Here is a 13,097-nt window from a genome sequence, read left to right on the forward strand (position 1 = left end):
TAGCAGGCATGATGCTTACCACCATATGTTAGGTTGTTAGCATGCTAACTCACCTAACTTGTTGTAATAATGGCTGAAAGCTTAACAGTAATAGTATTAGGCTTTTTCAGAAATATTCAAATGTATCAATCACATGAGCAACGTGAAAGGAAGAGCTATTTAAGCTCTAGTCAATATTATTATATAATGTAATGTAAAGAATTATAATCTGTTTGTGCTTGTGGACACAACCAGCAGCTACATGGTGTTAATGCTATGTGTGCACCCTTGTTAGACTGTACAGCAACCACCTACGCGTTTCACAATGATGAATATTCAGCAATGTAAACCAAGGGGCAACTTCGATCATTCCCATTTGTTCATTGTTCTGAGTAGTCCATCATCTGCATGCATTATTAATAGGCTAAGCTAAATGCCACCTGCAAATGTGCTTGACCCTCATTGACTTGATGCTTCAGCTGCTCTGCATTCATTCCTTTAAAGCTGTAGATAATCTTCTGAAACCAGCCTCTGCCCTGATGAGTCACCTGACGAGATAACCTGCTGGAGATTAGTTCTTCCCATGAGATATTACAACCTTACTAAGTGCATCTAAAAACTACAACATGTAGAAGAAACAATGATTTACCTTAAATGTATCCGAATGGTATTCTTATCTGTCTTTATCTTCCTTTCTTTGTCTAGTTTGGGAGAACGGAGGTGATAGACAACACGCTAAACCCAGACTTTGTGCGGAAATTCATTTTGGACTACTTTTTTGAAGAGCGGCAGAACCTGCGATTTGACTTGTAAGTAATGCTTACACCTGTGTGTGTGTGTGTGTGTGTGTGTGTGTGTGTGTGTGTGTGTGTGTGTGTGTGTGTGTGTGTGTGTGTGTGTGTGTGTGTGTGTGTGTGTGTGTGTGTGTGTGTGTGTGTGTGTGTGTGTGTGTGTGTGTGTGTGTGTGTGTGTGATCATATGGTTGTAATATTTTCAGAGATTGATTCTTTCTCCAGGGATTGTAAAGCTTGAATGACATTCAGGGTTGAAAAGTTAATATTTGGTTTACTCGAGGTTTGAAGCCTCTTCCATTAAGCGTTTATTTTACATTATTAGTTCCTAAAAATATAAACTGCGCTTCCAGATGTTACCTGCAAAGGAGAAGAAATGATATGCTTTCATATTTGATTTAAACTGTACTGTAGCTACAAATATGGTGATTATTTTAATATCCTCCACTCCGACACTGCTCTCTTTACTACACAATTAACACATTGTTGCCCAGAATTGTACAACACAGTTCCCTTACTTTTCTCTAATATACTCATTCATTTACTTAAATTCAGAAATCTTAATGCCACCTAATAACGACTTATAATTAAAAAAAGAAAGACAAAAGCAAGGGTGTAATTTAATATAGCAATGTAATGGAAAAAGAAGGGTATTTACAAACTGAATTTGTAAATTAATGCAGATTTGAAAAGCTGCTTTCAGCAAATATCATTCACAGTCATCTCTTTCTCATTAGCCTGGACAGCTCGAGTGGATTTTCTTTAGATGAATTGCAATGCTCACTATTTTGCTTGTTTAAAAGCTTTGTTGGTCTTTATCCAACATTACATTTACTATTTGGCAGACTGTGGATTTGGCATGCCTACCACAAAGCAATTCTCCACTTTAATTAAGTAAAAGAGACCCTCATTTCTTAAGAGCAAATTGTGCTGCGTTTCAAAGTATCAGTAAAGAGATGGAAGGACATTTTGGGGATGTGTCAGCGCTATTCGGCACTAAATGTTGTAGATGTTCTACCAGTCGGTGGTAGCCAGTGCCATCTTCTTTGGTGTTGCGTGCTGGGGAAGCAGGTTGAGGTCAGCAGACGCCAACAAGATCAGCAGGATCGTCAGGAAGGCTGGCTCCGTCCTGGGGGTCCAGCTGGACTCTTTGCTGGTGGTGTCTGAGAGGGGGATGCTGCGCAAGCTGCGTAGTATCATGGACAACATTGCTCACCCTCTCCACCAGGTGCTGACCTCATACAGAAGCACCTTCAGCAATAGACTCATTCCACCCCGGTGTACCACAGAACGCCACAGGAAGTCCTTTCTTCCTGTGGCCATCAGACTCTTTAACTCATCCACCTCAGGTCGTTAGAGGAACATTGGAGACTCAGTGACACTTTATTTCATCGCAATGCTGTCATTTCACTTTGCTTTCACATGTCACTTTATTCACCTGTCACTTTATTTAGTATTTAGTATTCAGCTTAGTTGTATTAGTTTTCTTATTACTGTACTGCCATTTGCACTATACGTATTGTTGTATATTGTATATACCTACGTAGTTACTGTAACTATTTCACTATTTCATATTTGCAAAGCTGCTCTTATTGTTGATACATTTAGTTTATATTTAGTTATAATTAGTTTATACTTAGTTATTTTAGTTTATATTTAGTAATATTTGATGTATATTTAGTAGTTTAGTTATATTGAGTGTATATTTCTCCTTCCTTCTTTGTGTTGAACTGTTGCACCTCAATTTCCCTCGGGATAAATACAGCTTCTTGAATCTTGAATCACAACCTGCTATGCATGTGCTAATGCCTTCAAAATGCACATAAGCAAAGACTTGTGAAAGTAACTCCCTTAGTTGAATCTCTGGTCCTGTACTAGTGATTACCTTACCCCATAAAGGTATATTATATGGTATTGATATGCATCTCACACTTCGTTAGCGTTCCTTTGCATAGCAGCATATGATGCTATCTGTAGGAGAGTTGGTCTTTAGCTTCATTAAGCCACCAGACTGCCTTTCAGTCTCTGAGGGGATTCTATTTCCTAATTTGCTCTCAGATCACAGCTCTCATTGAATTACTGAGGGGATTTCGGTGGCTTTATGTTATTAGAGGCAGACTAATTATGTTATAATCTATGAACCAGGGGAGCAACGTCAGTAAACCCAACTAAGACCTCTGTGGAGGGGAGCTAATGATTCTGCATCTTGTCTGTTTAGTAAGGTTTGAGGTATTTCTTTATAACTATTTTTCACAGCTGTGTTGGCATTGTTCCTGTTCTAATTGCAAACACATTTTCTCTTAGAATATTCAACAGTGTTTTTTTTTAAAATAATGCTGTTTAAAATAAAGTAGAGGTGTGACCGTGTTCTCCTCACTTTGATAACAGACTGATTCACCCTTGCTAAAACTCAGGTGGCTGCACTACTTGAAAAAATCAGTTGATCTAAGAAGCATGGTTCCGCTCTTTTCTAAGATACAAAATTGATTCACAAAAAGGTTTTTTTTTCCGATAAAAAACCAACTTGTTTTTGTATATTTTATTTTTAGAGCATGTGTACTTTTTGGAGTATTTATTTATATCCATTGTGTATTGAATATATTTAAACTTTGTTTTAAGTCAATGAAAACGGAAAAATCCTCAAAATACTTTTGGGTGTTTAAAGTGTTTATTTGTGCAAGTTTGACATAAATGAATGTTACTTTTTTAACTGTGCCTTTTTGTACATTACCACAATGTAATATTGTTCAACACATCTTGCCACACCGCCTTTACAAGCCCACCATAAATTGGAATAAACCTAAATTTAGCAACCATACAAAGTGACTCTGGATACATTTTTAATAGAGAATTCATTATGGATTTGAGATGTGACCCAAAGAATTGAAATAGGAGCTGAAAGATTTACACTTTTTATATTGTATCTTGTCACCTCTCCTGTCCGTCAATACTGATACAGTAAGACACAGTAAAAAGACTGTAAAAAGTGTTGCATTGTCTAACAGTCTTTAAAAGCAAAGTGTTTGTCTAGATTTCCAGTCAGTGGTGGTATGCTGTGTGTCCGTATACTGCTGTTTCAGTGTCTCAGCTGGTGTCTCTGTCACCTCTCATACTCGTACTGTCACCGGGCCACGTGGGAAGACCCACTCCGAGACGAAAGCAAATCTGATGTCCTGTGTGTGTATTCCCACATACTGTGTGTGGCCATGGTGACAACCCTGTGTGCAGTTTAGCCGTGGTTACCATAACAACCAGGGTTCCAGGGGGATGGCGGGTGCGATATAGGAGTAGACAGATCTCCTTCAGGGAATAGAGAAGCCTTTAACCTTTTATATCTTTGCTGCCTGCTCCACTTGTACTACCACATGTTACAACCCAGTATACATTACCATACATAAATGGAGAAACCTGTTACTTTTTTCCCCAAATTTTCTTTTTTAGCTGTGTTTGGAGGCTAGAACTGTAAGGAATTGAGCTTGAATTGGTTTTTCTATACATACGTGTCACATTTTTACGTTATCACAAAACTCCAGCGTGTTTTCCAGAGCAGTTATGAGAAATTCCTCATATTCAAACTTTTCCATTTTTCAAGTAAGTGTTTTTTTTATGCCTTCCCATTTGTTAAGCTAGTTGAAATAATGTTCAGTATGAACGCACGTGTCTCTGCTTTTTGTTTTTGAGTGGTTTTCTGATTGTAACTGAGCATCACAGGAGGCTTTTTGTTGATGTGTTGTTGTGTTGCGTGTGAGTACACCTAGTTTGCTAACTGGCTTCCTGCAGAGGGTAACACAGTCTCAGATGATGGGAGATGAAAAAATGTTTCCCGCAAGGACCATGAAGATGGGATCTGTGGGAAAGTGTTATGAAGTACTACAGTGTATCCTCTGCATATTAATGAATAACTGCACATGGTGTAGTAGACTTCACCTTAATTCTTTATATTTTAGAATAACAATCAATATCATTTGACTATGCTTTTCCCCTATTTTCACAGTGAAGTTGATCTTTCCCCCCCTCAGTATCTCAACAGTTATTAGATGTATTGCCAGGAAATGTGGTGCTGACATTCATGCTTCCCAGAAGATGAACTGAAGGCTAATACTCATAGCTTATCCAACCCTCATCTCCCATGTTTTATTTTGTGCAAATGAGAAACATATTAGCATGCTTACATGTAAAGTTGAGATGTTGAACATCCACATCAAAACATTGTCATTGTGCGCAAATTAGCATGAGCTTCGTTTATGTACAGCCTCAAAAAGCAGCTAGCTTTGGGCTGGGAGGTCAAATGAGAAGCAGAACCACAAATGAGTAAAATGAGGTTCAAAGTTATTAGTTCTGTTTGTCTATTTTGTTCCATTTACTTATCTGTAAACTCCTACAGTGAAGCGGAGTGAAAAGAGTGGGGATTGATTGTCTGTATGTCGCCATGCGGACACATTTTGTGATAATGAATCATTTCCAGAGGGTGGATGACGGGAGAGACACTCTGAATGTGGAAAGTCACAGCCACTCGTGATAAGCAATCATGTGATCGTTAAATCATTATGAATGCTTACTCATGCTTTGGAATCACATTAATTTAGAATAATGATTTCAACACACAATGACAGTCTAAATTGCCGCTTTGTTTCTCCTCCAAGTTTTCTCCTGCAAGGAGGAAATCATATTTAGTGGTGGGTGAAATAACCTGAGCTGTAAAATGACCTCAAATTGCTGACTGAATCACTTGTCTCATTGCTTCACTTTTTTGGAGTACCCGCTGCACTGCAGGAGCCACTTCACGTAAGAGACCTGCAGGTGGAATGGAGGAATAAAACCTGTGACTAACACAACATCAAAAAAGAACACACTAGCCAGCTGAAACTCATGGAATGGATGGGATGGAATCACTTATCTTCTCACAAGCACAATCTCTCTCTCTGTATCTGTTTTTATCATGTATATATGACTTTCAATTAGTCCATTTAGTGTCAGTTTAATGGAGGATGTCTCTGAGCCTGTGATGTGGAATACCCAGAGCTTCTGGTGCGATGTCTCTGACAAGCTGCTTGGCCCTATTACTGATTGACTCCGTAATCTCACATTCCCAGCTGAGCTCCTTTCACCCCCCCCCCCCCCCCCCCCCCCCCCCATCACTTTCTTATGCACTGATTCTCACTCTTTTTTTTCCTTTTTTTTGCTACAGGTATGATGTTGACTCGAAGAGCGCCAACCTGTCGAAACACGTGAGTAATAAAACTGTTTTTGTGCGCATATTAAGACATGTACGTTTTACATCTATTTCTGTCTCTTCACACGATTGCTAATTTTATTCTGTGGGTGTGAGTGTTTGTGAGTCCTTGTTATTAGCTCCCATTAGCCTCGTTCAAGCCACACAACAGCAAGCTGGCCATTACAATGAGCTCATCGTGTACTGTAATAGCACATTCCCTCAACGGCCTGCAGTTCATTTGGAAATTAAATAAACACAAATTTCCCTGATAGCAGTCATTAGCATAGCGGTAATTAGCAACAACAATGTGATAACTTGCCAGTGGTGCCTGTGTCCTGCCTACTGCATCATGGGAATTGTAGTTCAAACAGTTAGTACACTGGAAAGGTAATAGAGTGATTCACTAAACGTGTTGTCCTGAACTTGTATTTTCAAACTTCCATATTGAATGATGAAAAATATCAACATTCAAAAACCATTTTCACAACAAAATAAACTCAACATTGTGGAAATCATTTTTCATTTTATTAAGAATAAATGTAACATGGCTATAGCATGACGCGTGTGTTTTTTGTCTAGTAGCAATAGAGAAATGGCTGTACATAACATTAATAGTAATTAGATTTAGAATTTGGTACAATAATAACAGACGAGAGAAGCGCAGTTGGTACTTATGTATCGGGAAATCAGTATTAAAACCATTCAAACCTTCAAAATAATATGTAAAGAATCGGTATTTTTTGCAGAATACATTTCTACTGAGTTTATTTTGAAGTTTATTTCTGATCACTGGGCCATAAAACATGTTAATTCATGAGTTATGAAGTTGATGGCATTTTTGTTGAGGCTACCTGTTTTCCAATGTGTCTAGGCGTTATGCTAAGCTAAGTTAGCTAACAGTAGCTTCATACTTTCCCAAACTTTTCCTTTGTAGGGTGGCACTGTTAATAACAAAGGGCGTTTTAATCTAACGACGTTAATCCATTGACTAAGCCGTTTGTGTATCCTATTTTTCTGTAATCTTGTGTGCACATCTGTCCGATTTTCCGTGATATCTGAAACATGTTTGGTCAGGTGGTAACGGTGAATACTGACCAGGACTGTTTCTGTCCAATGCAGGAGAGTTATACCCCCAATAACATGATAAGGAAGCTATGAAAGATAAAACAACAGCTGTCTTTTCTACTCAACTGGACATTTACATTTATAGCTCCAGTGTCCATATTAGCCCGTCCTGCTGTGCTTCCTCATTCTATTCAGCAGCTTTTGGCTACCAGCTGAAAGAAAGGTTTACAATATGCTTGTGTCTGTGGAAAGCTCATTTCAAGTTACACTCACCTGACTGCTGTGTGCCTCTAAGCAGAGCTACAGAGAGTGAGTCACATTCTGCCCTGATGTGACACACTGCAGCTCTTATCAGTGTTTCCTCTCAGCGTCCGACCCAACCAGTCTGCACACATATCATACAACAAAGTCACAAACAACAGAGGCAGTCATTATTGGCAGAAACAGTAGTGGATGGGAAATGTATCTGAGCAATCTGAATATTATTAGAGCTGTTAAAGATAAGCACATAGAAGACACTTGTGGTTGTGTTTTCCTTATAGTTTACAGAATTGAACATCATTTAAGATAATAGAACAGACCTTTTTTTGTGACCTAGGGCGAAACATTGCTATTATGGTAATGCTCATGTTCTCTAAGGGAGATAAATGACTACTAGTTCAGTCTTTCAAAAGGGGCCCTTTTATGCTCATTTTCAGGTTTGATTATTGGATTTGGGCCTCTACCCTAACATTTTAAAATGCTTAAATGTTTAAAAAGTGCTTTGTTTTTTTCTGCTGCACTTCTTTTCACCCTCGGTCTGAAACAGGAGCCCAGTCTGCTCTGATTGGTTAGCTGGCCGGCTCTGTTTTGATTGCTTAACTGCTTGGAGATGTCCCGACCCCTTAGCCTATGATGTACAATGTGCTGGAGCGCTAGCCAATAGAAGCGCGGGTGTTACGCGATGATGTCATTATCAAACAGAAGTAAACAGAGGAGTCAAGAGGAAGGGTTTCAGGTAGGGGGGGGGGGGGGGGGGGGGAAACTCCCTCTGGAGGGAACTTTGGGATTTTAGCCTTGCAGACCATTTACATGGACAAAAACCTATATAACGCACTACAGGAAAAGAGAAACCCTACATGTGTAATAATAATCATTTTTTATTATACATGCTTTCTGGTGAGAAAACCATTCTACCGTGTTTTCCTATTGAGTAATTTCACTTTCACCATGTTCCTGTGAAATTGGAAAAGGTATTTTTCTCTTTTTATATCAATTTCATGACCGGGTATAAATATAAGAGGTGCATTTAAAGACCTCTGTCGAGGCACAGGACTCAAGGTTGTGTTTTCTGCACTTTCATAAAAGTACCATGTACCTGTCAGAAGGGATGGAGAACGACAGGATACAGATTGTATTGAGCCATTATCCTCCATTACAGCAAACTGCCGTCCTGTATCATTATGTGGCATCACACTGAATGGTGCAATGGCAGAAGGGAAGGATGTTCTGCCATTGATTTCTCATGGTGTTTAAACCTAAACACAACTGCATATGCTTAAAAAAACAGCATAGAAAAGCATAGACATTTTAATGCAGTATACATTTAAACAAGCAAAGACCCTTAGCTAGCTTTAATTCTAGGGTACTTCTTGGTCTTGTTTTTAAAAAACGATGCTGCAGAGAATCCCCAAATTCTTCTTACTATTTGTTTCTGTGACATCATGACGTTTTAAAAGCATCTATTGTGAAAAATCGTCGTTATGTTGACATTATAGCGTAACACTTTGGTCATTTTCCTCTTCCTCCAACAATGATCCATAATAAATGTTATTTGTTTCTTCGTCCTTTAAAATGATGAATGAATGCCATCAACTGCACTGTTGAAATGTATTTCCCTGTAACTATATGAACCTAGGTGTAGATAAATTGAACACAACGATGGAAAATACTCCCAGTCTCTCAAAAACAAATTGAATTGCTCTTAGTTTCCCCTCTGGTAATAACATTTGTCGCTTTGTTGTCTCTCTGGGTAAAAATCCATGCTTTCCCCATCTCTCTTTCTCATCTTTAACTGTGTCACCTTTTCCACTGCCAGCTCTCACTTTCTCTCTTTCTTGATCTCTACATTTCACATTTCCCTCCCACCTTGCCTCACTTTCTTGTGATCAATAATCTCATACAAGAAGAGACAGGCATGTGACTCGGGTTCGGAGGGGGTGAAGGGGGTTGGGCGCCAATCCATTAGATGGTGTTTTAACATGGGAGCTGTTGGCTGCAGGCACACCTGGGAACAGGGTGAGAACGAGTGTGGAATATAGAGGGACAGGTCCAGAGTGGGGGAGAGAGAAGCATGTCCTGTTTATGAGATCACACTCATGTATATCTCTGTATGCAGATGATGGTTAGGAAGCCATTCTGATGCGATCAGAACATCTGTAAATACTCTGGTTGCTTTGAATAAGTCGCCTCGTTATAAAGGATTTGCACGTTTTTCTGTTGGTATCGATAAGGGCTTATAAATATGGATGAGACGCATTTAGCTTGAGTATATTCCCATTCCTCCTGAAACGCCTCCATTAGACTCCTTTGTTTACTCCCGTGACTCCCATCACTTTAAAACACTTGCGCTTGTATTGGCTGGCGCTCCAACACATTTTACGTAATAGGCTAATACACAGCCAGCTAACCAAATCAGAGCAGACTGGGCTCTGGTTTCAGTCAGAGGGTAAAAAGAGGAAAGCAAAGCATGTTACATGTCACAGTAGAGGTACAAAATATAATTATGAACCTGAAAATGAACATAATAGGGCCCCTTTGAACGGGTAATCCATAGGTCCTTCAGCCAATAGTTTCACAAAGACAATCATCCTATGGACCTTCTGTGGATAACAGCCACTGTTGCTAGGTGATATGTGACTTTACTTTCAAATGTTCTAAAAAAGTCCAAAATACTGCAGTAGCAGAAAAATAGGATTATATGCTACTACACTCGTTAGTACACTAACATGGCAAATATTACCACTTTGCATGTTCATATTTTCAATAACAACGATGAATTACTAATGAATTCTGATTTACTATGGTATAAATATACCAGCCAGTATGAACATCATTACATCTAGCTCCATCTTTTCAAGTTGCAGAATCAAACTGATTTACACAGTAATGGATTATAAAATATGATCAATTGAAACAGTATATATATATTATAACAACAATTCTGCAGTATTTTATGTTTTGATACTTACGTTAATGTTGCTGCTCATTCTTTGTTACTTTAGCTTAAGTAACTTTCAGAATGCAAGACTTCACAGTGTCATAATTACTTTAACTTGAGTAAAAGATCGGAGTAATTTTTCCAGCTCTGAAAACAAACGTGTTTACAAGTCATGTGATACTTGAGCTAAAAAGGCTGACAGTAAGCTTGGTAGATGGATAGATAGAGTCACATAATAACAGAGTAAGCTGATCAATGGAGCGTGCAATCCATTATGATAGCGCTGCTCGGAGCCATTCTGTCAGATATTAGACATGCTGTCCGATAATGACAAACAGCCTCAACACTCTGCCCCTAGGTGAAATTTGGCTAGCAACAGCATGTTTCTTTAATAGCTTTTAGAGGGATGTGAAGTGTTTGTGTGTGTGTGTGTGTGTGTGTGTGTGTACAGTAGCTGTGTTTCATACTTTTATTTTGAAGTGTCACTGAGCAAGCAGACGGCGATGGTTGCCAATTCTTCATGCGAACAAATTAAGTTTCCAGGACTGATCTCTTCTTTTCATGTCTCTGCCTTTCTGTCAGCATCAGCGGAAACATTTCAGTATGTGATGGTGCTTTAATTTGCCAGGAAAGCAGCGGATAGGGAGCAGGTGTGAGGGCTGGTGGGAGGAAGACTCAATCTATTTGGCAGTATTATCTGTCAGTGGGGGAACATGGAGCGATTTGAAATGTCTGTATGGTTGCACTCTGTAGAGACCAGCGATAGGGGTATTTTTTATGTGTTTATGGCTGTGTCTTTTATAAACAGAATTCAATGTGTTGATTTTTCCTTGTTATGTCCAGTGTAGGGATGTCTCAATCACAAGTTTTAAGCCCCTGACCTGCAGCTGCAGAGGTTACAAAAATCCATCCAATGCACATGCTTGACAACGGGACACCATAGATGACAGAAAACTACCAGCTGAGCTGAACCACAAGTACCAGAAAATAACAGTCTGTTGTTTTGCTGTTTTTAATGGCTCAGCCCTTTCTACAGTACACCATCATAGCTCATGGAATTGGAGGAGAGATTGACAAGGGAGAGTTTCCGACAGCTTGTAGCATTGCTGTGATTTGCAAGTAAAAACCATGTGTGATAACAGATGTTAAACAAAGTATCGGATCGGGCAAATTATGGCTCTACAAGGCAAATACTGATCAGTGAAAAAAAATGCCTTGATTGGATACAGATCTTGGAGATCCGACCAGCCTTAGCAGATCTGACCTAGCCTTGTCTGAATAACAAAAATACTTATTTAAAAACTCTCTTTCTTACTCTACCTCTGCAGGATTTTCTGGGCCAGGCCTACTGCACTCTCGGAGAAGTGGTTGGATCATTGGGCAGTCGCTCGGAAAAACCTCTTGGGTGAGTCTTTGTGCACATAGCCGGGAGTTTGCCAATAATTCAGTGATTATCAGAGTCAGATCAGATGTTTTGCTCCTTATTAGCTCATTTTTTTGAGAGAATCAAACACAAATAGATCCTTCTGAAGAAGTATGAAGTAACTGTAAAGCCACCTGGCTCTCTCTACTATAAATTAACAACAAAGGGACTTCTTAACAACTAGTGTGAAATTCACTTAATCCACAAGCAATGTGCATTAGAGGAGTGAGATATGTGGTGATATACTTTGTATTGAGAGTATCTGTTTGTTAATTGGAGTTACTCAAGCAAGAAGATAAGGAAAAGTGTGTACCCTCCAGTTTTTTAATGAACACACTCATGCACATAAAAACACACTCTAGGGTATTGATACACATTCAAACACTTAGGCTCATTAAAGCGATGGTGAGCAGACTTGTTAGGCTGCCTGCATGTAACACCTAAAGATCACTACATCTGTGTGTGGGTGTGTGCATGTGTTTCTTTTGTACATGAAGTTATTTAAAGTTGAAGAAGAAGAAAGCAGAACATACTCGCCTAAATGAGCTCGCCGTCTTCGTATTTATAACCCTTGGAAATGAATGCCTCCGTATTTGTTCAGTTCAATGCAAGAACACATTCTGGATTCCTTGTGTCTAGTTACAGCTACTATTCAAATACTTTGATGGATATTACCAGTATAGTCCGCTTCTTTTGGAGCACTAATTAGGATACATCATTGTCTACTTCTATCCACGATGCTGCTCTTTTATAGCCAACTTTGTCTTATTTATTGCGTCTTTTTAATCCAATCTGCTTTTTCATTTGAAGCGTTCATGAGCCTTGAGATCTTAAAGGCTGGTGTCAGGGGAAATAAAAGCCATGCTGGCCTACCTTCACTGAACGCTGGCAACCTGGCAACTTGTGTGTGTGTGTGTGTGTGTGTGTGTGTGTGAGCTTATGTCTTATATTAAAAAAAAAAGAGGACACATCCTTGCATTTCTTTATAAACTCCGGATGTAGTGTGACACACATACATAATTTAATGTTATACTTAGCATGAAAACAAATACAATGGCATGCGATTTCCCCATATCCTTTTATGCACTTGAGCAGCAATCGCCATGGTGATTGCATTGGAAGGTTACTCACTCACAGTAAAGAAAGAGAGAGAGAAGGAGAGACCTGTCCTTCCGTGTACGTGCACATGCTTTTATTATGTGCACCATGGGCCCCTCCAAAGTGCAAAACGATGTTTTCCGCACTTAAGCCCCATCGATGGAAAAAACACACACACACACACACACACACACACACACACACACACACACACACACACACACACACACACACACACACATACATGTACACGTTCTAGATGGTTATAGTGGTACAGCAATAGAGTCCTAAACCCGGAAGTAAGTTAGCATCTTAGCACTAATTTAC

General features: G+C 39.2%; 1 protein-coding gene across 1 annotated transcript in view; it reads left to right on the forward strand.

The window, feature by feature from the left end:
* LOC134879111 (copine-8) overlaps positions 1-13,097 on the forward strand; it is a 64,879-nt gene that overhangs the window by 18,062 nt on the left and 33,720 nt on the right. Inside the window, exons 4-6 of the mRNA XM_063905437.1 lie at positions 685-788; positions 5,959-5,998; positions 11,578-11,654. Of these exons, the coding sequence (XP_063761507.1) occupies positions 685-788; positions 5,959-5,998; positions 11,578-11,654 (221 nt within the window). The remainder of the gene's footprint in view (positions 1-684; positions 789-5,958; positions 5,999-11,577; positions 11,655-13,097) is intronic.

Source organism: Eleginops maclovinus, chromosome 17 (assembly GCF_036324505.1).
Source record: "Eleginops maclovinus isolate JMC-PN-2008 ecotype Puerto Natales chromosome 17, JC_Emac_rtc_rv5, whole genome shotgun sequence".
Classification (NCBI taxonomy): Eukaryota; Metazoa; Chordata; class Actinopteri; order Perciformes; family Eleginopidae; genus Eleginops; species Eleginops maclovinus.